This window comes from Mustela nigripes, chromosome 16 (assembly GCF_022355385.1).
Source record: "Mustela nigripes isolate SB6536 chromosome 16, MUSNIG.SB6536, whole genome shotgun sequence".
NCBI lineage: Eukaryota > Metazoa > Chordata > Mammalia > Carnivora > Mustelidae > Mustela > Mustela nigripes.
This window is the reverse complement of record NC_081572.1, coordinates 25,147,970-25,172,715: the sequence shown is the minus strand read 5'-3', so window position 1 is coordinate 25,172,715 and position 24,746 is coordinate 25,147,970. Positions and strand designations below refer to the sequence as shown.

Below are 24,746 nucleotides of genomic sequence, written 5' to 3'. Positions count from 1 at the left end.
CATCGATAGGAGGGATGAAAGATGGTGTGTTCAACAAACACTTACGGAGGGCCTAGCACTGGCTGGGCATTGGGAGACAGAACCAAGCGGAGCACGGTTTGTGAGGTTGTCTTGTGTGTGCACATGCACCCATGTAAATGTGTGTGTGCTGAGTGTGTGTGGAAGGAGTGTCAGTTAGAGGGAGTCCAGGTGGGACAGAGCTTGGCACGAAGGAGGGGTTGGGAGGAGGTCGATGGAGCTGGACCGCAGACGGCGAGGGGATGAGGCCAGGAGGGGAGAGAGGGTTTTCAGGAGGGGCTAGACCTGCCAGGCTGTGTAGACTTTTATTTTATTGATTTATTTTTAAAGATTTTATTTATTTATTTATTTAGGCGAGCACGAAAGGGGGAATGGGCAGAGGGATAGAATCCTCAAGCAGACCCGTGCCGAGTGGGGAGCCTGATGTGAGTTTGGTCTCATGAACCAGGAGATCAGGATCCCAGATGAACTCAAGAGTCCAATGCTTAACTGACTGAGCCAGCCACATACCCCTCCTTTTATTTTTTATACTTTATTCTAAGAGCCATGATAAACCCTGGGTGGCTTTTAAGCAGGAGGCAACAAGGTTGGATTTGCCATTTTCCAAGCTCACCATGGCTGGTAACTCGACGGAGGGTGGAGAGCAGCGTAGGGGCGGAGGCGGGGAGCCCTGACAGGACAAATGGCAGTTGTGCGAGGTCAGGTAAGCGACAGGGCTGGCTTGGAGCGGGTGGCATAGCCCTTGGGTGGCCGCACCTGCAACAGGTTGGTGATGTCTCGAGAGACTCTGAGCCAGAATTACCCACCGAGCCGCTCAGAAACACTGTTAGATAGTAAAGATTTGTTGGTTGAAAGTGCTCGGTCTGGGAGTAATTTTGAATGCAGCAATAGAGAACGCATACGCCCCTGACTCTTGTTTTAGGCAATTTTTTCATCTAACAAATCTTCGTTGAACAACTTCAAAGAAATCATACTTAAGAACCCCAAGTAAAAAGCAAAGCATACAGGAGAGCATGGGGAATATAATCTGATTTTTATAAAAATGTGCACATGCACACAGAAAATACTGAGAAGGATATTTACATACCGCCATGCTTTCTATCGCTTTCTACTTTCCATTGTCCTAGATCGTCTGAGTTTCTTTACAGCAAACGAACGTGTAGATCCTGGGGATTTCCTAGGGAAGTCGGACGCCGATGTGTTCAACACCAGCGCATCACACACTCTGACACACATTGCTGGTGGCAGGGGGATCCGTTAAAGAGCTGAGTCTGATGCAGTAAGCTTCCAGGGGGGCCCGAGATCCTGCATTATTCTAGCAATCTCACATGGGGTGCGGATCCCGCTGGTCACAGACTGTCCTCTGAGTGGCCAGGCTCTGAAGCAACCCAAGATTTGGCTCAGGGCTCCAGGTCCGAATGCTGACTCTGTCCCTAAGGTGTAGTTCAGCCTTGAGAAAAACACTTCGAAGAAAAAAAAAAAAAGATTTTATTTATTCATTTGACACAGAGAGAGAGAGAGAGAGAGAGAGAGAGAGAGAGAGGACACAAGCACGGGGAATGGGAGAGGGAGCAGCAGGCTTCCGGCAGAGCAGGGAGCCCAATGCAGGGCTTGATCCCAGGATCCCGGGATCATGACCTGAACCTAAGGCAGACGCTTAATGACTGAGCCACCCAGGTGCTCTGAGAAAAACACTTTACTTGCCTTGGTTTGGGTTTCCTCTTTTGTAAAAGGAAAAGAAGGGATGTCTGTCATTGTTGGGATCCCCTCCATTGACATTGGGTCCCCTTGGAGCCCTGAAATGGGCCTAGAAACCAGCATTTCAAGCCAGGCTCCCGGTCTCTTCATGTGAGATGCATGGCTGGCCCCTCCGAAGTAGGCCCTGGGTCTCTCAGTCAGTAGGAAAGGGGCTCAGTTCATGTTGTCCCCCATCCCTGTCTGGTCCCGTGGGTCTCCCTGAGTCTCTGCAGTCCCTCCTTTGTCCAGATGATGGCAGCGGAGGACAAGGAGTCCCAGAGGGTGGCGTCCAGCCAGCAGAAGGTGACAAGTGGGGCTTTTGAAATGTGTTTCCATGTTCTCTCAAATGCTTAGGAGACTAACTGTGCCAGTTCTAATTCACATTTTTATTTGGTTAGGATTTAGACTCCAGCTTTTTTCCCCTAAGAAGATTTGAACCATTATGCTAAGTGGGAGAACTCAAATTAAAAATAGAACAGAAACCAGACAGACAGATCTCCACCTTGCATCCGAACTGACTCTTGGGTCCTCAAGTTAGCTTTGAGTTTTGTGGAAGGTGAGGCCAAAGGAGGAGCATGGGGCCTTCCGGGGCAGGAATGGAGGGGGTGAACGCTGGCCCAAGCCACAGTATCCGGGCTGGGATCTGGAGGCTCATTTTTGCTTTCTAGCCTCACAGTCCAGGGTATTTTGAGCTCATTTTACAGAAGTGGGAACAGACCCAGTGAGGCCAGCATGTTGACCACGGGGCAGAACCGTGACCTTTCCCCCACCTCCCTCTCTCTCTCTTTAGAGACAGGATTTTCATTTTCTGGTCCAGCGGCCATACCTACCACCACAGAAAGGTTTTCTGACCTTTGTTTTTATCCGTTGAGGTCACACTCATCAGACTGTGTCCAATGACCCAGCTTCACAATGAGCTGTGGTTCGCACAACGGTGGTGCAGGGCCGGGCCTCTGTGTCACAGATGGGTGTGGGGCACACGGCGTTAAGGGTGGAGGGTAACAAGCCAATTTGGAATTCCTGGAGACTGGGAGAAACTGGTTCAGTCCTATTGTTTTCTGATGGTTTCCTCCCCTCTGGTCACGTGGGCGTCCTGGACGTTCCTCCAACATTCCAGACACGCTGCTACCCTTGGGCTTTCGCACCTGTTTCACCCTGCCCAGAACGTGTGTCCATCATCAAAGCCTCCTTCAAGTCTTGACTCTAAGGAGTCTTTAGGGGGCCTGCCCGGATCTTTGGATTTACAGTTGTACCCCCTCCACCCCACAACACTGAGCCCCCTGCCCTTGCTCTATGCCTTCCCGTGGCTCATCAGCTGGGAGCATAGGTAAAAGTACATTTATTTATGTCTGATGCCTACTTATTCATTCATATGCTTCCTCTGCTGTTGTTGGGGTTCTATTGAAGACTAGTAATTTGCAATTACTTCAGTGATTGCCCTGCCATTCATTTCTTGCCTTCAGGAAGGCACGGCTTTTAGTTTTTTTTTGGTTCTCTGTTGTATCCACTGAGCCTAATACAGTGGCTGCCACGTTGAGTAGAAACTCAAGAATGAATGAATGAGCTACCCTCTTGGTACATGTCAGACACACACCAGGCCTATCAGAGACAAGCTGCCCAGTGGGCAAGTGACTCACATAAGAAATTTGTATGAGCACATGTGGCCGACACATGCATGATGTGTCACCCACCTTGGCAAGTGCTAGATCAAAACATGACAGAGGGAATGTGCAATGCACATGTGGACACAGGTGAATCAAGGGACGGGATATAAAAGACATGGGAGGGAAAGGTGGTGGCCCAGGCCGAGTCCACCGAGGGACACAGGACGGATCAGATGGGGTGGGTGGCAGGCACACCAGAGACAGAGAGGCTCGTGGCAGGCCCGTGGAGATACTACCGTCTGTACCTCTGAGTCTTCGGCATTACCTCGCAGAAACAGATGCCCTTCCCAAACAAATGGCTTTCACTTTCTCTTCAAAAAATAGAATTCCACTTTTCCCCCAACACCCCAAATATCTTATGCCTGGAACCTCTTCACAGAGTTCAGAGATTTTATTTTTATTTTTTAATTTTAATTTAATTTTATTTTTGCCCTGGGCTTCTTTGGCAATCTGTGGAAGTCTGTGGACCCCTTCTCAGAAAAATAAATAAATGTGCTTTTAATGTATAACATAAAAGACATAGGAACAAAGACACAAACTGTATTAAGATTCAATAACCAAAATATTCAGGAAAATTATGATTAAAATAATGCATGTGCCTCTTTATAAAAATAACTAAATATTAAGACATCTGGCAGTGAGTCTAATAACTACCTTAATCTTAAAGTAGTTCTGAATGTAAATGATATTTCAAGGCACTGACAAGGCCTGTAAGGTGTGACAATATCTGTGGCTTCTGTGGGATATATTCACAACTCCTACTGTGGCTTGTTGCCTACCTTCACACCAAATTGCAGGTAGAGGTTTCTGAAAATCAAAGCATAATAGCTTTCCCATTTCAGTTCACGGACTCCCTGAATTCTCTCCAGGAAACGATTGGGAGTCTGTGGACCTCATTGTTCAAATCTGCCTTCCAGTCGCCCTATGGAAAACAGTCTATCCTGGCTATAGGAATTCAGCTTTAAGACTCTCTCCCATCGAGGAGGTAGAAAGTGAAATCTCAGTGAGGAGGAGCGGCATGCTGGCAAGGCTTGATTTTGGTGGGTCTGGAAGGAGGAAGAAGCAGAAGGTCCTAATCACCCATCGGACGTTTTGCCATCTGCTCACAGAGCTGTTGACACTGATCACCGCTGGAGGCTTGAGCCAGTGGGGAGCAGCCTACCCCTTGTGGCCACGACTGGAAAGGTTCCCCCCACACCAAAGAGACTGAGCTGGAGTCCTCCATGCGCTTGCGGGTCCAGTACAGAGGGCCTGGTGGAAATGGCATCAAAGAGGAGCTACAAAGGAGGGGAAGCCCAGGAGGAAGGCAGTCAACCTGACAGGTGATGGCCAGGTGCTCTGGGGAACCTGGATGGAACAGATCACTGTCACTGAGCAGTTCCATGGGACTGCCAAGCGCTCTTGACTTTGAACCCATCCAGTTCTCACAGCTTGTGCTTAGGATTCCAGAGGCTCCCCAAAGCTTTCTCCTGTGTCTGGGCCTGAGAAGCTGCCCTGGGGAGTCCCCATGTTTCCCGGGTTAAATGAGAGTCGGGCAATTGATCCATTCCCATTTCTGGTGTGAGCATGGTGGGATCCACGGAAAAATAAATAATGACAGTTGATCTGGATTTTCTAGGAGAGTTCTGCTGGGGCAGACTGAATGCAGTTAAATGGATAGAGAAGATGTGGTATGTCTCTATACAAGGGAATACTACTCAGCCATCAAAGATGACATTTTGCCATTTGCAATGATGTGGTTGGAACTAGAGGGTATTATGCTTAGTGAAATAAGTCAATCAGAGAAGGACAATTAAATGATTTCACTCATTTGTGGAATTTAAGAAACAAAATAGAGGAACATGGGCGAACAGAAGGAAAAGCGAAACAAGATGAAATCAGAGAGGGAGACAAACTATAAGAGACTCTTAATCATAGAAAGCGAGCCAAGTGTTGCTGGAGGGGGGGGGGGGGGGGGGATGGGTAAGGAGGTGATGGGCAGTAAGGAAGGCACATGATGTGATGAGCACTGGGTGTTATACAAGATTGATGAGTCACCGACCTCTACCTCTGAAACTAATAATACACTATATGCTAATTTAATTAAATTAATTATTAATAAATAATTAAATTAATTAATTTAAGTAAATTTTCAAAAAAAGAATGTATGTCCCACTTTTGGGTATGGGGAGTGCAGTAACCACACACGTGGATCAGGTTAATGTTTTGGAGATGGGGGACATTTGTTTTGCTATATGAAAACTTTGGCTAGGGTTTGTGAATGGTATCTGTTGGTCCAGAATTCAGCAGAATCACTTTTACAGAGACAATTGCTCCCTGGATCAGGAAAAGCACCTTGACTAACATTTTTGTGCACGGAAAGCAAGGCCTCAGAGAATGGAAAGTCTTAGATAAAAAGAGTTAAAATGCTACAGACTCAGCCCACTCTGGAGGAGTCTGGGGCTCTTTTGGGAACACGGGGAGAAGAAGAGAGACGCAGCTACAGCTGGGGCCCAGGGAAACCCCATGCGAGGTGGACCCGAGCTGGGAGGGCTGGAGTCTCAAGGTCAGGGATGACTAATACACATCATGTATGTGTTTGAAATGTAACCCTCTGGGGATGCCAGGGTGGCTCAGTCATTAAGCGTCTGCCTTTGGCTCAGGTCATGATCCCAGGGTCCTGGGATCGAGTCCCACATTTGGCTCCTTGCTCGGTGGGGAGCCTGCTTCTCCCTCTGCCTTCTGCTCCTCCTGCTTGTGCTCTCTTTCTGACAAATAAACAAATAAAATCTTAAAAAAAAAAAAAAAGAAAGAAAGAAAGAAGAAAGAAAACAAACAACAAACAAAAAAAACCAACAACAACAAAAAACAAATGTCACCCTCTGGGCAGGTTCTACGGAGGTTGGGGTTTGGGGTTGCCCAGAACTTGGGCTCTGCCTCAGGAACCCAACCGGAGTGCCATGTGATGGTGGCAGGCTCAGGGGGCACTAGAGGCCAGTGGGCTGGGCCCTGTGGCTTCTCAAGGCATCCCCCCCAGCCCGATTACTGGAGGTATTCTGCCTGTCCTGGGTAAAGATCTGCCATGTCCGTGGTAGCTTTAAGTGGAGCTCACCAAGCAACTTGTCCTTCCAGCCAGTTCTTCCTGAAACCCTCACACAATTGCCTCATGGGGCTGTAAAAGCTGCTTCCAGAAAGTTCCCTGGGGTGGAACTAACAGGTGGTTCAGGAAACAAGTTCTTGCTTACCACAGATTTCCAGTCCAGGCTCTTAGGTCATCTATGTAGCAGTGACCACATTGTTCCTGCATATATATCACACGACCTTCCAGGCCCATCGCCGTTGTTACCCCAAATTTTCAGGGAATGTCCCATACACAGGACTTGGTCAGTGGGGCTTGGGAGGTTGGTGGGGTAAGGGAAACAGGAGGAGAGCGCCACCTGCAGGACCTCACCGGGATGGCAAGGTGGAGCCACTATGCAGAGGCAGGCACCTGGACCTTGCCTCCCTTGCTCCCTGCATCTTATATAAGGGTGACCTCAGAAGCCTGGAAGGCTTGTGGACTCATGGGCAGCTGGCCCTTGAGTGGGTCTCGCATCTCCCGTTAGCCTGGATTGGGAGGATTTTTTACTGGCTCAGTTTAAACTGAATCCTGCAGGACCTGCATGAGAGTTTTGCAAAGAGATAAAGATCTCCTTTGATCCCATCTTCCTTATGTGAGAGCTCAGCCACAAATAGTGTGGTGTCCTTTTAGTTTCTACCTCTAACAAGGCTGACTTTGTTCTTTCCATTCTCAGTTTCCTGTGTCGACCCTCCAGGTCCTAGTTTCCTAGTTCTGTTTTGGTGGTCTCCTATTTTTATCCTTTTCCCTTTGTTTTGAGGATACGAGGTGGTACAGAGGCATTTCCTTCCAACTGAGGGCTTTGGAAATCTACAGTCTCCTACAGGCTTTAGAAATGTCACATGGCAACTGCAGGAGCAGTAGCTGGGCAGAAACACATGGGACCTACAGTCTGGAAACTCAAGATTTCATTATAGCCCAGGTACTCACTCACCCCGCAGCCTTTGGGAAGTTAGGGCCTTTCTCATAATCTGTTTCTTCACCTGTAAAGCGAGGGAGTGGGGCTAGTAGGTTACAATGGGCTCTCTGGGTTGCAAATGACAATAAACCAACTCACACTAGCTTGAGCAAAGTGGGGACTCTTAGCTATTGGTTGCCAAAGAAGAGTGGATGGCAGCTGGACCTCAGGGAAAAATGGAACCAGACATTTAATGGTCATCAGGACTTTTTCTCTCTGTCTCCTGTCTCCACTTTCTTTTGAATGTTAACTTCTTTTTTTCCCACTCACCAGTTTTCTTCATGTAGTGGCCAACATGGGCCTGGCGGCTCCAGGTCCTCCATTTAACAGCTGTGCTGCCTGAGCAATCCAGAAATTAGAAAGACAGCAATGAGTTGCAAATCTAAAATTCTCATGGGCCCAGACTGGATCAGTGCCCCCTCCCCAACACGTCAGCTCTATAGCCAGAGAAGCAGAAACATTTAGTGAAAAATGGCTGCTCCCTAGTCCCGTGGTGATGATGTGAATGGGGATGCAGGTGCAGGTGGAGACAGATAGAGAAAACCTGGGGACAGGGCATATGGGGAAATATGCAGTATAAGAAATCTGGAGTTTAATTGTTAATGAAAGTTCTGTTACTGCTTTGTCAAAAGAGCAAAAAAAAAATTATTTTCTTGAGTGTCAAAGCTCTTAACCACTCTTGTTCTGAGAAAATGTTGACAGGAGACTAAAGCAAGTTTTGGTAAGTTATTGGTTGAATTTCAGCTCTCATAACTGATTTCTCAAGCGGGTACAATTAAAATATAACCCTGCCGAGAGGATCCTGGGAAGATCACGGAGCAGGAAAGCAACAGGGATCTATCTCCTCACCTAGACTACAATTGCACTGGCAACTGACTGTCTGATGTAACTATTTTAGAAGTCTGCAGTCCATTAAAGGCTGGCAAGTTCCAGGGGAAGGCTTGGGCAGTAAATTGCAGTTAATTTCAGTCAATTTCAGCTCTTAGCACAGTAGTAGCTGCCCATCCCCCACCCCCATCCAGGTGGCAGACAGCTGTGCCTGAGTTCCTGGGGCGGCTTACACACAGTCTGTGGGAACCCTGGTGGGCAAAAAGGACCCTATCCTCTAAATAACGGGGATCTGTGCTCTGACTGCTGATTGCTACCTCTAATCTCACAGTCACAAAGAGGAGAGTCCCTCCTAGTAATGCAAAACCTACCAAGATAAAATCATGAAGGAGTAGACAGTTTGAATAGATCTATGACTAGTAAGGAGTTTGAATCAGTAATCAAAAATATTCAGGCAAGGGATGCCTGAATGGCTTAGTCGTTAAGCATCTGCCTTCAGCTCAGGTCATTATCTCAGGGTCCTGGGATTGAACCCCATATTGGGCTCCTTGCTCAGTGGGACCCACTCCTCCTGCTTGTGTTCCCTCTGTGTGTGTGTCTCTGTCAAATAAATAAATAAAATCTTTTTTTAAAAAAATCTTCAGGCAAAACAACAACAGACTCTGGACCCGATGGCTTCACTGGTGAATTCTACCCAATACTTAAAGAACTAATACCAATTCTTCTCAAAATTTTTCAAAAACCAATGATGAGGAGGGAATACTTCCTAAATCATTCTATGAAGTCAGCATTACCCTGATACTAAAGCCCCAGACGAAGACACTATAAGAAAATTACAGACCGGGGCGCCTGGGTGGCTCGGTGGGTTGGGTTGCTGCCTTCGGCTCGGGTCATGATCTCGGGGTCCTGGGATCAAGTCCCGCGTCGGGCTCTCTGCTCAGCGGGGAGCCTGCTTCCCTATCTCTCTCTCTCTGCCTGCCTCTCCATCTACTTGTGATTTCTCTCTGTCAAATTAATAAATAAAAAATCTTTAAAAAAAAAATAAAATTACAGATCAACATCCCTTATGGGCATTGATGAAAAAATCCTCAATGAAATACTAGCAAGCTTAACTGAGCAACATATTAAAAAGATTTTATACCGTGACCAAGTGGGACTTATTCCTGGAATGCAAGGATGCTTTAACATATGAAGACTGATTGATGTAATACATCCTCTTAACAGAATGAAGGGAAAAAACATACATGATCATCTCTGTTGTTGCAGAAAAAGAATTGGACAGAATTAAACAGTTATTCATGATAGAAATCCCAAAAAAATTAGGATTAGAAGGAAATGACCTCAACATAATAAAAGCTGAATATTAAAAACCCACAGAATTTACAGAACTAGAAAAAATAATCCTAAAATTTATATGGAACCACAAAAGACCCCAGATAGTCAAAGCAATCTGGAAAAAGAAGAGCAAAACTGAAGGGATCATAATCCCAGATTTCAAGATACACAACAAAGCTGTAGTAATCCAAACAGCATGGTACCGGCACAAAAATAAACACACAGAAAAAATATATAGACACACAGACCAATGGAACAGGATGAAAGCCCAGAAATAAACCAATGATTATATGGTCAGTTGATCTTCAACAAAGGAGGCAAGGCTATGCAGTGGGAAAAAGACAGTCTCTTCAAAAAATGGTGCTAGGAAAAAAGAGACAATATCAAGAGTAACAGGGCAGCCCACTGAATTTGAAAACAATATTTGCAAATCATCTATCTAATAAGGAATCAGTACCCAGAATATATACAGAAATCCTTAAACTAACAACAACAAAAAAATGCAAACAGCCTGATTTTAAAATGGACAGAGGGCTGGGGCATGTAGGTGGCTCCGTTGGTTAAGCATCCCACTCTTGATTTCTGCTCAGGTCATGATCTCAGGGTCGTGAGTTTAGACTCCATGGAGGGCTCTTGTGCTGGGTGTGGAGCCTGCTGAAGATTCTCTCTCTCCCCTTCCCCCCCAATCCCTGCTTATCTGCACTCTCTAAATACATACATACATACATACACACATACATACATACATACATAAAATGGACAGAGGACTTAAACAGACCTTTCTCCAAAGAAGATTTGCAAATAGCCAAAAAAGCACACAAAAAGATGCTCAGCATCACTAATCATGAAAGAAATGGAAATCTAGTGAGATACAACCTCACACCCATTAGGATGGTTACTGTCCAAAAAACCCCCAGAAAACAGGTTATGAGGGCAATTTGGCTGGGACATCTGTCACCCCACTAATCGCCAGGATTGATGAGGCTGATCTGCCAGGCTAGGCAGGTGTCACTTCCTCACCCTCACCACTCTACGTGCTCGCTCCATGGAAGAGGATGCCCTTCCCCCATAGAGGAGGACCGTTCTTCCGGTCAAGGGTATACCAGTAGCTTTGTTCCCCTGCTAGGAGCTCCAAACAAGCTCTCGGGGTCCATTTGTAGGAGAATGTCATAGAGTCAAGCTTCCAAGTTTCCAGACACAGCTAGATGACGTGCCACATGTGGCTGTCTGCCTTTCAAAAACAAACAAACAAACAAAAACAAAAAGTAAAACCCAGAAAATGAGTGGAAAAATTAAAACCTTTGTGCTCTGTTGGTGGGAAGGTAAATTGGTACAGCCTGGTGGAAAATAGTTTAGCGCTTCTTCAAAAGACTAAATATAGGGGGATCTGGGGGCACAGTCTGTGGAGCGTATGATTCTTGGTTTGGCTCAGCTCATAATCTCAGGGTCGTGGGATCGAGCACGGCATCAGGGTCTGCTCTGTGTGGGCTCTGCTTGAGATTACTTCTGCCCCTCTCACTCATGCTTTCTCTCTCTACTAAATAAACAAATCTTTAAAAAAAAAAACCCTAAACATAGAATTACCATATGGTCCAGGAACCCCACTTGTGGATATGTATACACCCAAAAGAATTGAAAGCAAGTTCCTGAAGAGCTACGTGTACAGCAAATTCAAAGCAGCACCATTCACAATAACCACCCAACCCAAGTTCCATGACACATGAATGGATACGCAAAATGCCGTATATGCATACAATGGGATATTGTCCGACCTTAAAAAGGAAGGAAATTCTGACACTTGCGACAGCATGGATGAACCTTGACAATGTTATACCGAGTGAAATAAGCCAGCCCCAAAAGACAAATTCTGGATGATTCCATTTTTGAGGCACTTAGTCATCTATGAGGGGTCAAAGTCATAGAGACAGAAAGCAGGATGGTGATTGCCAGGGACTTGGGGGGAAAGAAGGAGAAAATGGAGAGTTACTATCTGCTGCACAACATCACAAATGAGTTGATACCACCTGAACTGTACACTTAAAAATGGTTATGGTACTGGGTGGGGGGTAGGGAGAGGGTGGTTGGGTTATGGACATTGGGGAAGGTATGTGCTATGGTGAGTGCTGTGAAGTGTGTAAGCCTGGCGATTCACAGACCTGTACCCCTGGGGCTAATACTACATTATATGTTAATAAAAAATAAAAAATTAAAAAAATATATAAAATGGTTATGGTAAATTTCCATGTTCTGTATCTTTTACTGCAATAAGAAGAAAATGGAAACGAAATCGGAAAAACAAACAAAACCACAAGAAAAGCAACCGAACACCACAGGCAAGCTGGGAGGGGGATAAAACATGGAAGAATAATATTTGTTTATATTATGTTTTAGTTCAGAAGTCCACAAACTATAGCATGTGATAACTATGTGTATATATTATATATTAATATGCATCTCATGCCCTACGGAGGTCTATCCAGATGCCCAGGAAACATCCCTGAACTTGAGATCTTCTTCCTCTTGCCTCTGTGTGAGGAGGAAACACATTTGGTGACAAGAAAGTCATGGTCAGGTGTGAAAGAGGGAGAAGATGGATTCATCTTTGCATTCACCAGTGCAGTGGAGCAGCTGAGAATTATATCCCCCCATGCCCAAATGACTAGTTTAAATGAACTGCACATAGGGGTGCCTGGGTGACTCAGTGGGTTAAAGCCTCTGCCTTCGGCTCAGGTCCTGATCTCAGGGTCCTGGGATCAAGCCCCGCATCGGGCTCTCTGCTTGGCGGGGAGCCTGCTTCCCCCCCGATCCCCCGCCTCTGCCTGCCTCTCTGCCTACTTGTGATCTCTGTCTGACTTGTGAAATAAATAGATAAAAAATCTTTTTTTAAAAAAAGACTTTTTTAAATGAACTGCACCTGAACAAATGCAATAAATGAGGCTTTGCCTGGGACCCTGGACACATACCCCGAACTTAAATTTGACCTAATGATCTTTAACAACGTAAAAAAAAAAAAAAAAAAAAAAAAAAACCTCTTGAACATGGAGGCAGAAAACTGACTTTTTTTTTTTTAAATAATCTTTTTATTTTGAAATCATTGTTGGTTCATAGGAAGTGACAAAGACAGTAGGAAGAGGTCCCAGGTTCCCTTTGCCCTGTTCCTCCCAGTGGGTACCTCTTACCCACAGTCTCAAAATCAGGAAACGAATACCAGGACAATGTGTGTGTGTGTCATTTTATCACCCATGTAGATCTGTTGTAATCACCTCTGCACACAAGGTTCAGAGCTGTTCTGCCAAGGCAGAGACCTCCCTCCTGCCACTCCTTCATAGCTATACCTGCTCCCTCCCACTCCCAACCCCATGTCGCCCCTGACCACAGGCACCCACTAATTCATTCTCCTTCTCCATCACCTTGAGGAGACCGATGAGTTTTATTTCTATTTTTTTTTAAAGATTTACTTATTTTTAGAGAGAGAGAGGGAAGGCGTGTGCGTGTGCCCAGTGGGAAGAGAGGGGTACAGAGAGAGAAAAAGAGACAGAGAACCTAGAGCACACTGACTGCCCTCTGAGCATGGAGCCCGACTTGGGGCTCCCTCTCATGACCCTGAGATCATGACCTGAGCTGAAATCAAGCATCGGACACCGGAGCGCCCTGAGACTGAGTTTTATCTTTATTTATTTATTTTTAAAGATTTTATTTATTTATCTGACAGATCACAAGTAGGCAGAGGGGCAGGCAGAGAGAGAGAAGAGGAAGCAGGCTCCCTGTTCAGCAGAGAGCCCGATGTGGGGCTCGATCCCAGAGGATCAGGACCTGAGCCGAAGGCAGAGGCTTTAACCCACTGAGCCACCCAGGCGCCCCTAAGACTGAGTTTTAAATCCAACTTTTGGTCCTGCCCAGCTGTGCGACCTGGGATGAGTCACATTGTCTTTTCTGGACTTTGTTCATTTCACCCATAATAATAAGAGGTTGGACTACATCAACATTTCGCTCACATTTCAGTAGGAAGGTAGGATCCCAAAGCTCCACAAGGATTGTGAGAAGGAAAACGGGTTTGTGTTGACATAAACTGCACCCAAGCAGTTCCTTAACTTAGTGTCTCTCTTGATGGGACTTTAGAGCTTTGCTTTCGAGGTGGCTGTGAGCACGGTGGTGACAGGGTGAGTCAGTCAACAAAGAGGGACGTCTGCCACATGAGCATTACTCTAGACTTCGGATGGGACCAGGGACGTGGCAAAACATGGTCCCTGAGGAGGCTGGGTGCAGAGCTGGGAAATAGAATGTAAACACGTAAGCACACAGAGAAACAAGAGCCCTTCCTGTCCTGGGAAGCACGGTAAGGAAGAGAGTGCGGCGCTGTGAGTGTCACAGAGTGGGGTGGTCAGGGAAGGCTTCTCGGAGAAGGTAACAGCTGAACTGGAACAAGCGTGATGAAAAGGTGGCCACCGTGTGAAGACTGTGGGAGAACTTGAGGGGAGGGGGACAGATCCAAGCAGAAAGGCGGTCAGATACCCTGAACCAGGCTTATCGGGACAGTCAAGGCTCAGAGAGACGGCCGCCATGGCTGGGATGCAGCGAGGAGGGAGGGGAGAAGTAAGAGGTGATTTTGGAGGGGATGGGAGGGGCCACACCTGGTGTGTCCTGCAGGTCAAAGTCAGGGGGGTGGATTTTATTCTGACTACAAAGGGCAACGAGTAGAGGCTTCCAAGCAGCGAAATGATGTGTCCTACGTGGGCTTTAGAAAGCTCTCCCTGACTTCAGTGTGTAGGATGAACAGAAGGGACAAGACGGACACGAGAGCAGCAAGACAGTTAGAATGTCCCTGGGATGGCCTAGGCTAGACCTGACCGTGTTTCGGTCCAGCGCTAGGACAGTGAAATGGAGAAAAGTCGTATGGGTCTAACATGGAGGCAGGACGAGAGGATAAGAGACAGAGGGAAGTCACGATCCCTGGCTTCAGGCCTCCGCAGCTGGCCGACTGCCATCTATTTAGGATGCGACAACTTGGGAAGGACTAAGACTTGGGGCCGGCTGGAAGGAAGTAGAACCTAGCGGTGGCCGTGCCGTCTTCCTCCAGTGTCCCCGTGGAGATGTTAGGTAGCCGAAGGGGAGTTAAAGACAGACATCTGCAGTTCAAAGGAGACGTCTCAGCCCCAGATAAAGATTTGAGACCCATCGGGCATAGATGGTTTCTGACGACACAGAACCTGATGACAGCCACTCTGGGTGGGAGTGAAGGTAAGGACAGAGCGAAAGTCAACTCGGATCCCTCAGGTCAGCTATCATTCAGAGATGGCGGAGGAGGGGAAAGTGAAGGAGCTTGACCGGGAGCTGAGGGCGAGTAGGAGGAAGCCCAGGGAGGGTAGCATCAGGGACATCTGGAAAACAAAGTTTTTCAAGGAGGAAGTGACCAAGTGTGTCAAATGTCACCGACGGACTGAGTACATGAGGTTGGAGAACTGATTTTTGACTTCGGCAAAATGTAGGTCAGTGGTGGCATGGACAAGAGAGTCACTGCAGGTCAATGACAGGGACAAAGGGCTGGCTGGAGAGCGATGGGACAGGATGTAGTGGGGGAGGGGGCACGGAACAGTGGGCGCGGGAATGAGGGTACCACGGCGGGGCTTCAATAAGACGGGCGATGAGGCGTACTTATGCCCAGAGGATAACGACAAAGGTCCACTCGGGAGGGAGAAATGGCTGATGAAGCATCACTCGGGGGATGAGGTACTGAGAGGGAACAAGGGGTAGAGCCCAGCAGGGGGACGTCACCGAGGTTGGGGGGTGGGCGGTGTCAGGTGGCTCTCCTGTGACTGTATCCATTTCTGTCTCTGAAGTCCGTGGCACCATCACCAGCTGGAATAGAGGCTGGGAGTGTGGAAGATACAGAGAGTAGAAGACAGGCATCAGCCATCTCAAGAATGAGGATGGGAAGCTTCTAGGGGGGTGCTGGAGGAGTTGAGGGCCCGCTTGGGATCTACAGTTTGGATTCTAAAGTGAGCCCAACCGTCCAGGTGTGCTGGTTCTTAAGCAAAACCTGGACCCAACCAGAGTCTGCGGTTTTGCCAGGAGAGTATCATGGGTGGAGGGGGGTGGGGGGAGAGGCAGGGTCGGGGGAGAGGCAGGGCGGTGATGATCAGGCTGGATCTAGGTCTCCAGGCTGGGTGAAGAGGCGAGCAACGCGTGGCGCCATACGGGGCAAATGGCCCTGCATGGGGGCTAAGGCTCAGAGGGCTCAGGGGCTCAGAGAACAGCTGCCCTGGGGCTAAGGCAGTATCTGAGCTGGAAGACTAGGAGGTGACCTTTGGGGCTGGAGGTTTGATGGATGACACGCTGGAGTGTGTGGCTGATGGTGGGGGGGTGAGGGGTGGAGGTGAGGCTGTTGCAGTCAAGGGCGATCTGTGAATTCTTTGACCTCCTTAGCCCTCCCCACGTGGGAATCCGAGAGCTACATCCTACCAGAGCTGGGAGCGATGAACCTCTCCACCGTACAGAGAAAATGAGACCCAGGGATGCCGGTGCCGAAAACCTCCAGATCAGAATCCGGAGTTCTAAATCTCAGCCTCAGGGTGGGGGAGATTCTTGTTGCTGCCATCCCAGTCCCCCATCCCCAACTTGCCCCCTGCTGCACAGCTTTCCCCTGCGCACCCCCTCCTCTCGGGAAAGTCTCCTGCATACACAGCCCCAAGGAGTGCCCTTCTCGTTTTGACCATGTCAAAACGTTCGGTGGCAGATCTGCACCCTCGTTCTGTCGTTCACCCTCCCAGTTAATTATTTTCTTTCGTTCATTCACTCATTCATTCATTCATTCATTCTGTGATTCCATCTTTCATCGTTCTTTCGCTAGCTTCGATCTGTTAAACCAGGTGCGAAGGAGGAGTTCTCAGCCACTGGGAAATTGTCATCCACCCGACCAACCCTCCAGACTCCCGACGTGGATGGCCTGCCTGCCAGTCCCAGAGCTGCCTCAGCTAACATGTGGGGATCACATGTCCTCAAACGCCTGGCAGGTGTCCAGGCTTTCGCCTGCCCGCTGCTCATCTCATCCCTGACTGCCTACGTCGTATGTGTGCCAAATGTCGGAGCTCTTCCAACCTCTCCCCCATAGCCGGCCTCATATATGAACTGCTGTCGACCAAAGTCCACAAGGCGAGTCTTCATAAACTTCTAAAGCTGCCTATATCTCCATTAAAAAAATCTTTTTTTTTTTTTTAATCCAAGGAAGCAATCCTTGCTCCTTGGAAAAAAATATGACAAAGTGGGGCGCCTGGGTGGCTCAGTGGGTTAAAGCCTCTGCCTTCAGCTCAGGTCGTGATCTCAGGGTCCTGGGATTGAGCCCCGCATCGGGCTCTCTGCTCAGCAGGGAGCCTGCTTCCTCCCGTCTCTCTGCCTGCCTCTCTGCCTACTTGTGATCTCTGTCTGTCAAATAAATAAAATCTTAAAAAAACAAAAAACAAAAAATGACAAAGTACACAAGGTAAAAAAATCCCACGGTGCCAACCACTGTTACAAGTGGGGCAGTGGGTGTGGTTTCATTTGTATCTTTCTAGATCTTTTCTAAACATTCATAAAGGAAAGAAGCATATATATATGTAAATATGCATGATCGAGTATGTATTTACAAATTGAGATCACAGACTATTATTCTGCAACTTGCCTTTTGCCTGTGACAATAAATGATGAGCGCTGTGACAGGCTGGTGCTACAGATCTCCTTTGTCCTTTTTATTTTTTATTTTTCATTTGACAGACAGAGATCACAAGTAGGCAGAGAGGCAGGCAGGCAGAGAGAAAGGGAAGCAGGCTTCCTGCTGAGCAGAGAGCCGGATGCGGGGCTCCATCCCAGGACCCTGGGACCATGACCAGAGCCGAAGGCAGAGGCTTTAAACCACTGAGACATCCAAGTACCCCTCCTTTGTCCTTTTTAAAGGCTGCACTGCACTCACACTGTGGATGGACCTGGCGTTGTGTAATTGGTTCCCATCGATGGCTGCGTAACTGGATTTACACCCCCAGCTACAATGCTGCACTGGACATCTTCCTGGGTTTCTCTGAGCTTCTCTGAAGGCTCCTTCCTAGAACTGGAACTGCTGGGCCATGTGCATTTTCGATTTTAACAGATACCCAGTGCCAGGCATAGCGCCCGACACATAGTAGGAGCTTCGCAAAGATTTGTGGTGGGAAAGGATGCTGCTATGTCACGCTTCAGGGTTATACTCTTTCCCCTCCCCGCAGCCATAAGCAGAGACACCTAGAACTGACTGTTGTCTGCCACCAGGTCCCAGCAAGGCTGGGTTTCAGGGGGACCAGACTTGCCCTCAGGCCACTCTGGGGCTGCTGGGGAGGACTGAAGGGTCTTTTGCCATCTTCGATGAAAGGCGGCGGCATCCAGGCTGAAGAGGTCCTCCTCCTTACGGTCTGCAAAGCCCATTGCTTAATGTGCCCCCCGCCGAAGGTGGGTATTTACCCAGTGAGGGCAGCATCAGCCCTGGGACTTCTCCACCTGGGGCTACACACACTTGTATGAAGCAGCAAAGACATCTTCCTTCTCCCCCACTCCGGATCAGTCCCAGAAACTCAAGGGAAACTTCTTGTGACTGTGCTCATTCTCCTAACTGCTAACTCTGACATGGTATTGTCCCTAGCTACTGTTCCCCCTCGGGAGCTCTGTCCCCAGCCCCAGCCAGGCAGCCCCTCTCCCTAACATCTCTGGGGCTGGCTGTGCCTTTCTCTCTTCCCGGCCCTGCCACCTCCCTGGGTCATGACATCCTAAGTCTGGGTATTATTGAGAACACTGGGTATTATTGAGAACACTGGTGCAAGTCTGTGAATCTCCTGGTTTATACACTTCACAGCACTCACCATAGCACATACTCTCCCCAATGTCCATAACCCAACCACCTTCTCCCTCCCCCCCATCAACCCTCAATTTGTTTTGTGAAATTAAAAGTCTGTTTTATGTTTTGTGTCCCTCACGATCCCTTCTTGTTTCATTTTGGGTATTATTGAGAACACTGGAGGCGGCATCCCCACCTGCAAACCACTGCCCGTCCTCCTTCCGAGTTTTGGCCAGTGTCTGGGGAGGAAGGCCACTGGCATTCGTGGGCTGCAGGGGAGCAGGGAAAAGATAGGGTCATGGCAGAGGTGGCATCCTTGCCTGAGCTCTGGGACACCAGCACGGAGGGGGTCTTTTTCTCTCTGCGTCTCCCATGCTAGTCCTCTAGCTCCACGTTCTGCTGCAGGCCCCATGGGGACTCATGCCCCGCGAAGACTCTCTCCCGTGATGCAACGACAAATGCTTCTTTCCTCTTAGGGGTTAACCCCACAGATAAGCTCAGGTGGGAGTGCCCAGAACCACACATGGGGCTGGAAGAGGGAGAATCTGCCCTTTCCTCTCCTTCCAGGAGCTTCCAGGGTGGGGCAGGTCAAGGTCTCTAGAGTCCCTGCCTCACAGATGGCCAGCCCCCTCCCTATACTCATGGTGAGAAAGGCAGGAGCTGAGCGCCACATCCCCTGAGCAGAGCAGTGGGAGACTGGATGGGGAAGAAAAGAAGAGTCACTCCTGCATCACCCCCAACTCCCGGACCAGGCTCTTTAGCATTAAGCCCTGGGTCTGGGTCAAAACATCTGCAAAGATCCTCTCCCAGAGGGTGGTTCACAGATGGATTGTCTGCCCAAGCTCATCACCGACAAAGCAATGGTGGGATGTGGGGTTCAGTGGCCTGCCCACACCCCAGCCCCCCAGTGGCACGTGGACTCACTCCCCAGTTACCTCCCCACACAGCCAGAGGCGGACTCTCAGTGACAATCAGTTAAAATTTAGTGAGTACACAGATTATGGGGGGCACAATGGGGTCTTCTCTAGAACCGATGCAGTCAAGTCTCCCAGGAACAGGAGTGCCCTCTAGAAGGTCTCGGAGCTGGCTGTCCAGTCGAAGATGTCTGTATCCCCCAGAAACAGGGTCCTCTCCATACCTCAGCACAGCCGGTCCCACTGTCTGGTACCTGACATGCTCCTCCCGCCAGCCTCTGACATGGGATTGGGGGTGGGGGTGGGGCAGATGCTGACCCTCCAGACCACTGCTCCTGACCAGAGAGGCAGCGGAGGTGGAACCGGGACAGGAAAAGCAATAAGTTAAAACCAGGAACAGCCAGAGACATGGCAGGACAGGTGGGGACATCACAGGAGTCCCAGGAGTCTCTGCAGGCAGGCGGCTGGGGTGCTCAGAAGGCTGGGTTGTTGATGCCCCTGGGCACCCTGGCATATTCTTCGGGACTGAAGCTATAGGGAGGGGGCGGCTCCATGGGGGGCAGGACAGGTTTCAGAATAATCTGCAAGTGAAAGAAGGGACAGAGTCTTCTCAGGGCCTGGCACCAGCCATCACCACCCAAGTGTTGGCTGTGCATCCCTCCCAGGGAGAAGGGCGACCCCATGGTGGCTGCAAAGCCCCCTCGAGGTCCGGGGGCCTGGTGGTGGAATGACGACCTTGCTATCCCCGTTGCTCTAAGAATCTGGACAATAGGGAGGTCAGGCCGGCTGAGGAATGGAGCAAGGAGTGGGACAGAGACACCCACCTCGCTGTAGGGAGGCGGGGGGTCAAAGGTAGACGTCCTGACCCTCTCTGTGGAGGCAATGGAGGGTGGCTCCGGGGGCCCCTGGTGATCCACTGGGGGGGTCCTGCTCTGGTTCTCCACAGCTGCGACAGAACCGCTTAGCCAGGCAGCAGATGCACAAAAGGGGAAAGATGATGAGGAAGGTGATGACGAAGATCCTGGGGTGAGGAACCACCGACATCTCCCTGAGTCCCTGGGCTGTCCCCACCGCCCCTCCCACCCAACCTAGACCACCCTTTGGGCAGGAAGTCCCAGTGCCCCCGCCATGGGTATGCCAGAGGAGCCTGCCCTGGGCTCACCTCAGGGGACTGGAGAAGAGCTCATATTCTTGGCAGCAGCTGTCACCACAGCACTTGAATCCTTTGGGGCACGTGCTGGGGGCGGGGGTAGGGGGGTAAAGAGAGACTATTGGTACCAATGTGGCAGGAAGATCCCAGACTCCCCCAAACTCACCCATGTCCTCTGGGCACAAGCCACCCCCCAGCAGGGTGGGGAGTAGAGGACCTGCTGGGGCCCTGGGGAAGAATCTGGGGCTGGGACTCAGGAGCTGGATTCTAGGCTCACTACTTGTGCCAAGTCACACTCCCTTCTGGGTCTCAGTCTCCTCATCTACGAAATGGGTGTAATCAATGTCCTATAGACTTCAGCAGGCAGGTGGGGGGGGGGGGGGAGGGTTTTGGGGAACCCCCTTTTATGCCCCCAGGGACTAAGGGGTGAAAAGGAGTGTGTGTTCCTGGGAACATCCAGGCTAACTTTTTTTTTTTTTTTTTTTTAAAGATTTTATTTCACAGGGGGAGAAGATCATAAGTAGGAAGAGAGGCAGGCAGAGGGGATGGGGAAGCAGGCTCCCTGCTGATTCAGGGCTCCTGAGATCTTGACCTGATCCAAAGGCAGAGGCTTAACCCATTGAACCACCCAGGCGCCCCTCCAGGGCTGACTTGATGGAAACATTCATCCCATCAGGGACCAGGCCACCTAAGCCCCTCCTCATTGCGCTCAGGCGTTCGGGTATTTACGTTTTAAGATGGGCACAGGCGGTTTGCCGGCCCCACTCCCCGGGGGTGGGGTGGGTACCCTCCAAGGAGAGACTGCCTGAGACCCAGAGAGGGCGGAAAGAGGGGCGGGGATTAGACTTCAGACACGCCCATAAGTGCGACTCCGCCCCGCTTGGCTGGAGGAAGAGGGCGGGGAGTGGGGGCAACGGGGAAACCCTCTTCCGCAAAAAAGGCAGTGGGTGAACATGACAAACGAGGTGACTTTCTGCCCCGCACCCCCCATGAAGGCAAGTAGAGGACGACTCGCGGTGTCTCCACCCCAGACTGGAAGTTATAGCCCAAACCCCAAACTTACAAGAAGAGTCCACATTTGGCAGCAGCCTGTGGAAGAAAAGAGGCAGAGGTTGGGGGTGGTCATAAACCGGGGAGCGGCATCTCTACCCACCTGCTGCCCGGTACCTGAGAACCTGCAGCAGGTTCCCAGTAGATCAGCACCCTCCCAGATCTGTGACCCGAGCCCCACCTGACACGGGGCACCCCCAGCTCTTTCTCTAGGCACCACACCCGCTCACCCCCAGGTCTGTAAGCTCACGCCTCTTACCTCCCCTCCAGGCCATCTCCTTTCCATGCCTCATCTACAATCAGGGGCACCAGCAACTCCTCTCATCCCATCACTCCTCATACCGCAGGCCAAGTTCCTACCCAGCCAATCCCATCACCAAAAACCTTGCTGGAGGCTCCCCTTCAGTGGTCCCTGGTGCCTGGACCCCCAGCAACCGGTCTCTCCTCTTTGCCCTCTTGCACGCACACACACACACACTGGGAGTTCCCTGAACACTCCTGGCTGTTTTACACCAGGGAAGGCCTTCTTCCTCCTGCCTTCCTCCTTCACGACCAGCCAAACCCCTATTCATCTTTCAGATCTCTGCCTGACAGGGTGGGATGGGGTGGGGTTCCCTGCTCTTTGAAGCCACCCAGACCCTCCTCTCTGGGCCCAGCTCCCTCCCTTCCTCTTCTGCACCAGTTCTGTGGGGGTATCTTGGGTACGGGTCCAGAGTTTAACCACAGGAGTAGCAATGATGTGGAAAACCCTTGCCTGAAACAGTATTACCCCAGGTATCTGTAAAGCTGGCTCCTGCCCCCCACCATCTTATTGAAAACTCCATCTCCTCCCCGCCAGCACCCCCACCACATTCTTCTGCAGCGCTCCTATCCACATCTAGCATACTCTAAGTTTCCCCTTGTCTTGTGCATTGGGTGTCTCATCAGAAGAATATAAACTCCGGGAAGGCAGGCATTTTGGCCTGTCATCACTGGTGAAAAATCCATCCGCCACAACGTGCGCAGAATGAAAGGAAGAGCCTTCACTTATTACCTGGTTTCATTTCCTCCTCGTTGCTCCCAGGCTGCTCCCAGACTGCAGGGAGGGCGGAGGGGGGGGGAATGCATGGGTGGGAACCGAGGAGGGAATGGGAGGTTATCTGTCACTCCACCCCAGCCTCGGGGGACAAAGAACCACAATAAGAAACACATGTCGACCTTGGCAACAAGACTATGAGTCTTCATACCTTGACTTGAAATAACTCAATCACCTTTCAAATACTAATGACAGTAAAGCTAAGAAATCCAATTGACAGCCAGTAACGCGTGGGCTGATTCCCCATTCCGGGCTCAGGTCCTTCCGGAAGCCTCCCTCCCATAAGCCTTGGCCCCGGGGGGACTAGAGCAGGAATCAACCCCCAAAGGCTGGCCCAGAGAGGCCTGGAGCTTCACAGCACACAGAGGCACCTGCAGAGCTGGGGACAGACCAAGGGGTCCAGGCACTTGGGGGTACCCTCTTCCCTCTCCAGATTCCAGACCCTGTCTCTCCCCACTCTCCAGGCCCCAACTAAGAAGGACAGAAAACGAACAGGTTTAATAAATTAATCTTGAGTTGGTGTTTGGGAGGGTAGATCTCTCAAATCCTCTTCCCCCACTTTAAACTGGGATCATCTTGTCTGAAGTGGCTCCGTTTTGAGTTTCACTGAGCATTAGCATGGTCCTGGGAGCCTAAGCTTCCAGACACCTGCAGCGGGGATCCTGTCAGCCCCTGCTGCCTGAAGTTGCTGGGAGGAATCAAGAGGATGCTCAGCCCAGGGCTGGCGCCCAGGCTTGCCTGGCGGCTGAGGAGGAGGAGCGCCAGGGCTAGGGGGCAGAGCCCCATGAGGCAACACAGTTTGTGTGACTGTGCCCTGTTCTGGGGAGGGAGCCCGGGATGTCACTGGCATTCTTTAGTAGAAGTGAAAAATTCCCATTCTAGGCCCATGTCAGTTGCCAGGATGATCTCCCATCCCAGGACGGGACAGATCTCCCACAACATTTTCGGAGTTTAACAGAGAACAGGAGGAATGAGGGGGCGCATAAACCCTGCGACCTGCTCAGAATCACTAATTTCAAAGGTCAAGGCAGCCTTGGGTCCAGCAGCCAGATCAAATCCTGCCCAGGCTGGAATCCTACTGCTACTCCCAGGAGGGGTGGAAGGAGCCTTCTCTCCCCTAAGGCACAAACAGACACAGTCCCAGAGAGGGCGAGAGCTTCCCCCAAGGTCACCCAGCACTAGAGGAACAGGGTTAGGGTGACAGGCTGGCCAGGCATCCAGGCCTCAGGCCCCCCTAATTCCCGCTTTCTGACGCGGCGGGAAGAAGCGGGAAGGACAAGCCCTGGCTAATAGGAGGGTCAAAGTCCCCACTCACAGCGAGGCACGAGGTGTCAGACGGTGGTGGGCAGGGGTGGGGTCCCTCTACACGGTCCCCCCGCAGGCGACAAGAGCCCAGACCTTCTCAGGGACTCCCCGGCTGCCCCCCCCATCCACCTCCCCGGCAAAAAGAGAAAGGAAGTCGCTAATTGCGTTCGGTCACGAGGAAATCCTGACAATGGAAGGTGGTGACCGGGTTCCAGAAGTAGGCCCCTGACCCACAAGGGTAGGGCCCTGAAAGTTCTATACTTTCACCTCCCAAGCGCTCACCTGTTGGGGGCCGGTCAGCAGACCGAACAGCAAAGTGGGTACGAGGCCGGGGACCCAGGTGTCGGACATCCTGGCACGGGGGCCGAGGAGCTTCCGTGTGTAGGTGGAGGAGGGGAGAGGCGGGGCGGCGACCTCTCCCACTTCTGTCCACCTATGGGGCCCCGCCTGGGGATGGGGGTGGAGCTTATGCACCCGCGAAGGGCAGGACTAGGGGCAGGAAGGGGGAGGAGGAGGGGAGGAGAGGGGGAAAGATCGGGTTTGGGTATTGCGAGTTGGGAGGTAGAAGAAGTTAACCGGTTTAAAAAAAAAAAAAAAATGGGGTCAGTTCTCGAGCTACTCCTTGCTCGCCCCCGCCCCTCCCCTCCTAAGTGGCCCCGGGCTTGAGGGAGTTAGTGCTGGGCCGGGCCAGGAGTGGAAAGGATGCGGGCAGAGCGAACCGCCCACTTCAAACCCCTTCCCATCTCGGCTTGCGGGGGACAGAGGTTGAGGGAGAGGGA

The 24,746-nt window shown here is 50.3% G+C and overlaps 1 protein-coding gene and 1 long non-coding RNA gene across 2 annotated transcripts; one reads left to right on the top strand and one right to left on the bottom strand.

The window, feature by feature from the left end:
* The first annotated feature begins 15,109 nt into the window (after positions 1–15,109).
* Positions 15,110–17,120, top strand: LOC132003724 (uncharacterized). The gene is made up of 4 exons (XR_009400280.1): positions 15,110–15,364; positions 15,475–15,633; positions 16,061–16,206; positions 16,485–17,120. It is a non-coding gene; the product is annotated as an uncharacterized LOC132003724 (long non-coding RNA).
* Positions 17,121–19,438: 2,318 nt separating this feature from the next.
* On the bottom strand, positions 19,439–24,404 carry TMEM92 (transmembrane protein 92). Its single transcript, XM_059379434.1, is given in 6 exon segments — positions 19,439–19,968; positions 20,212–20,310; positions 20,312–20,408; positions 20,550–20,624; positions 21,601–21,626; positions 24,250–24,404. Coding segments are annotated over 6 exon segments (474 nt in total). The 5' UTR covers positions 24,319–24,404; the 3' UTR covers positions 19,439–19,860.
* Positions 24,405–24,746: the final 342 nt, after the last annotated feature.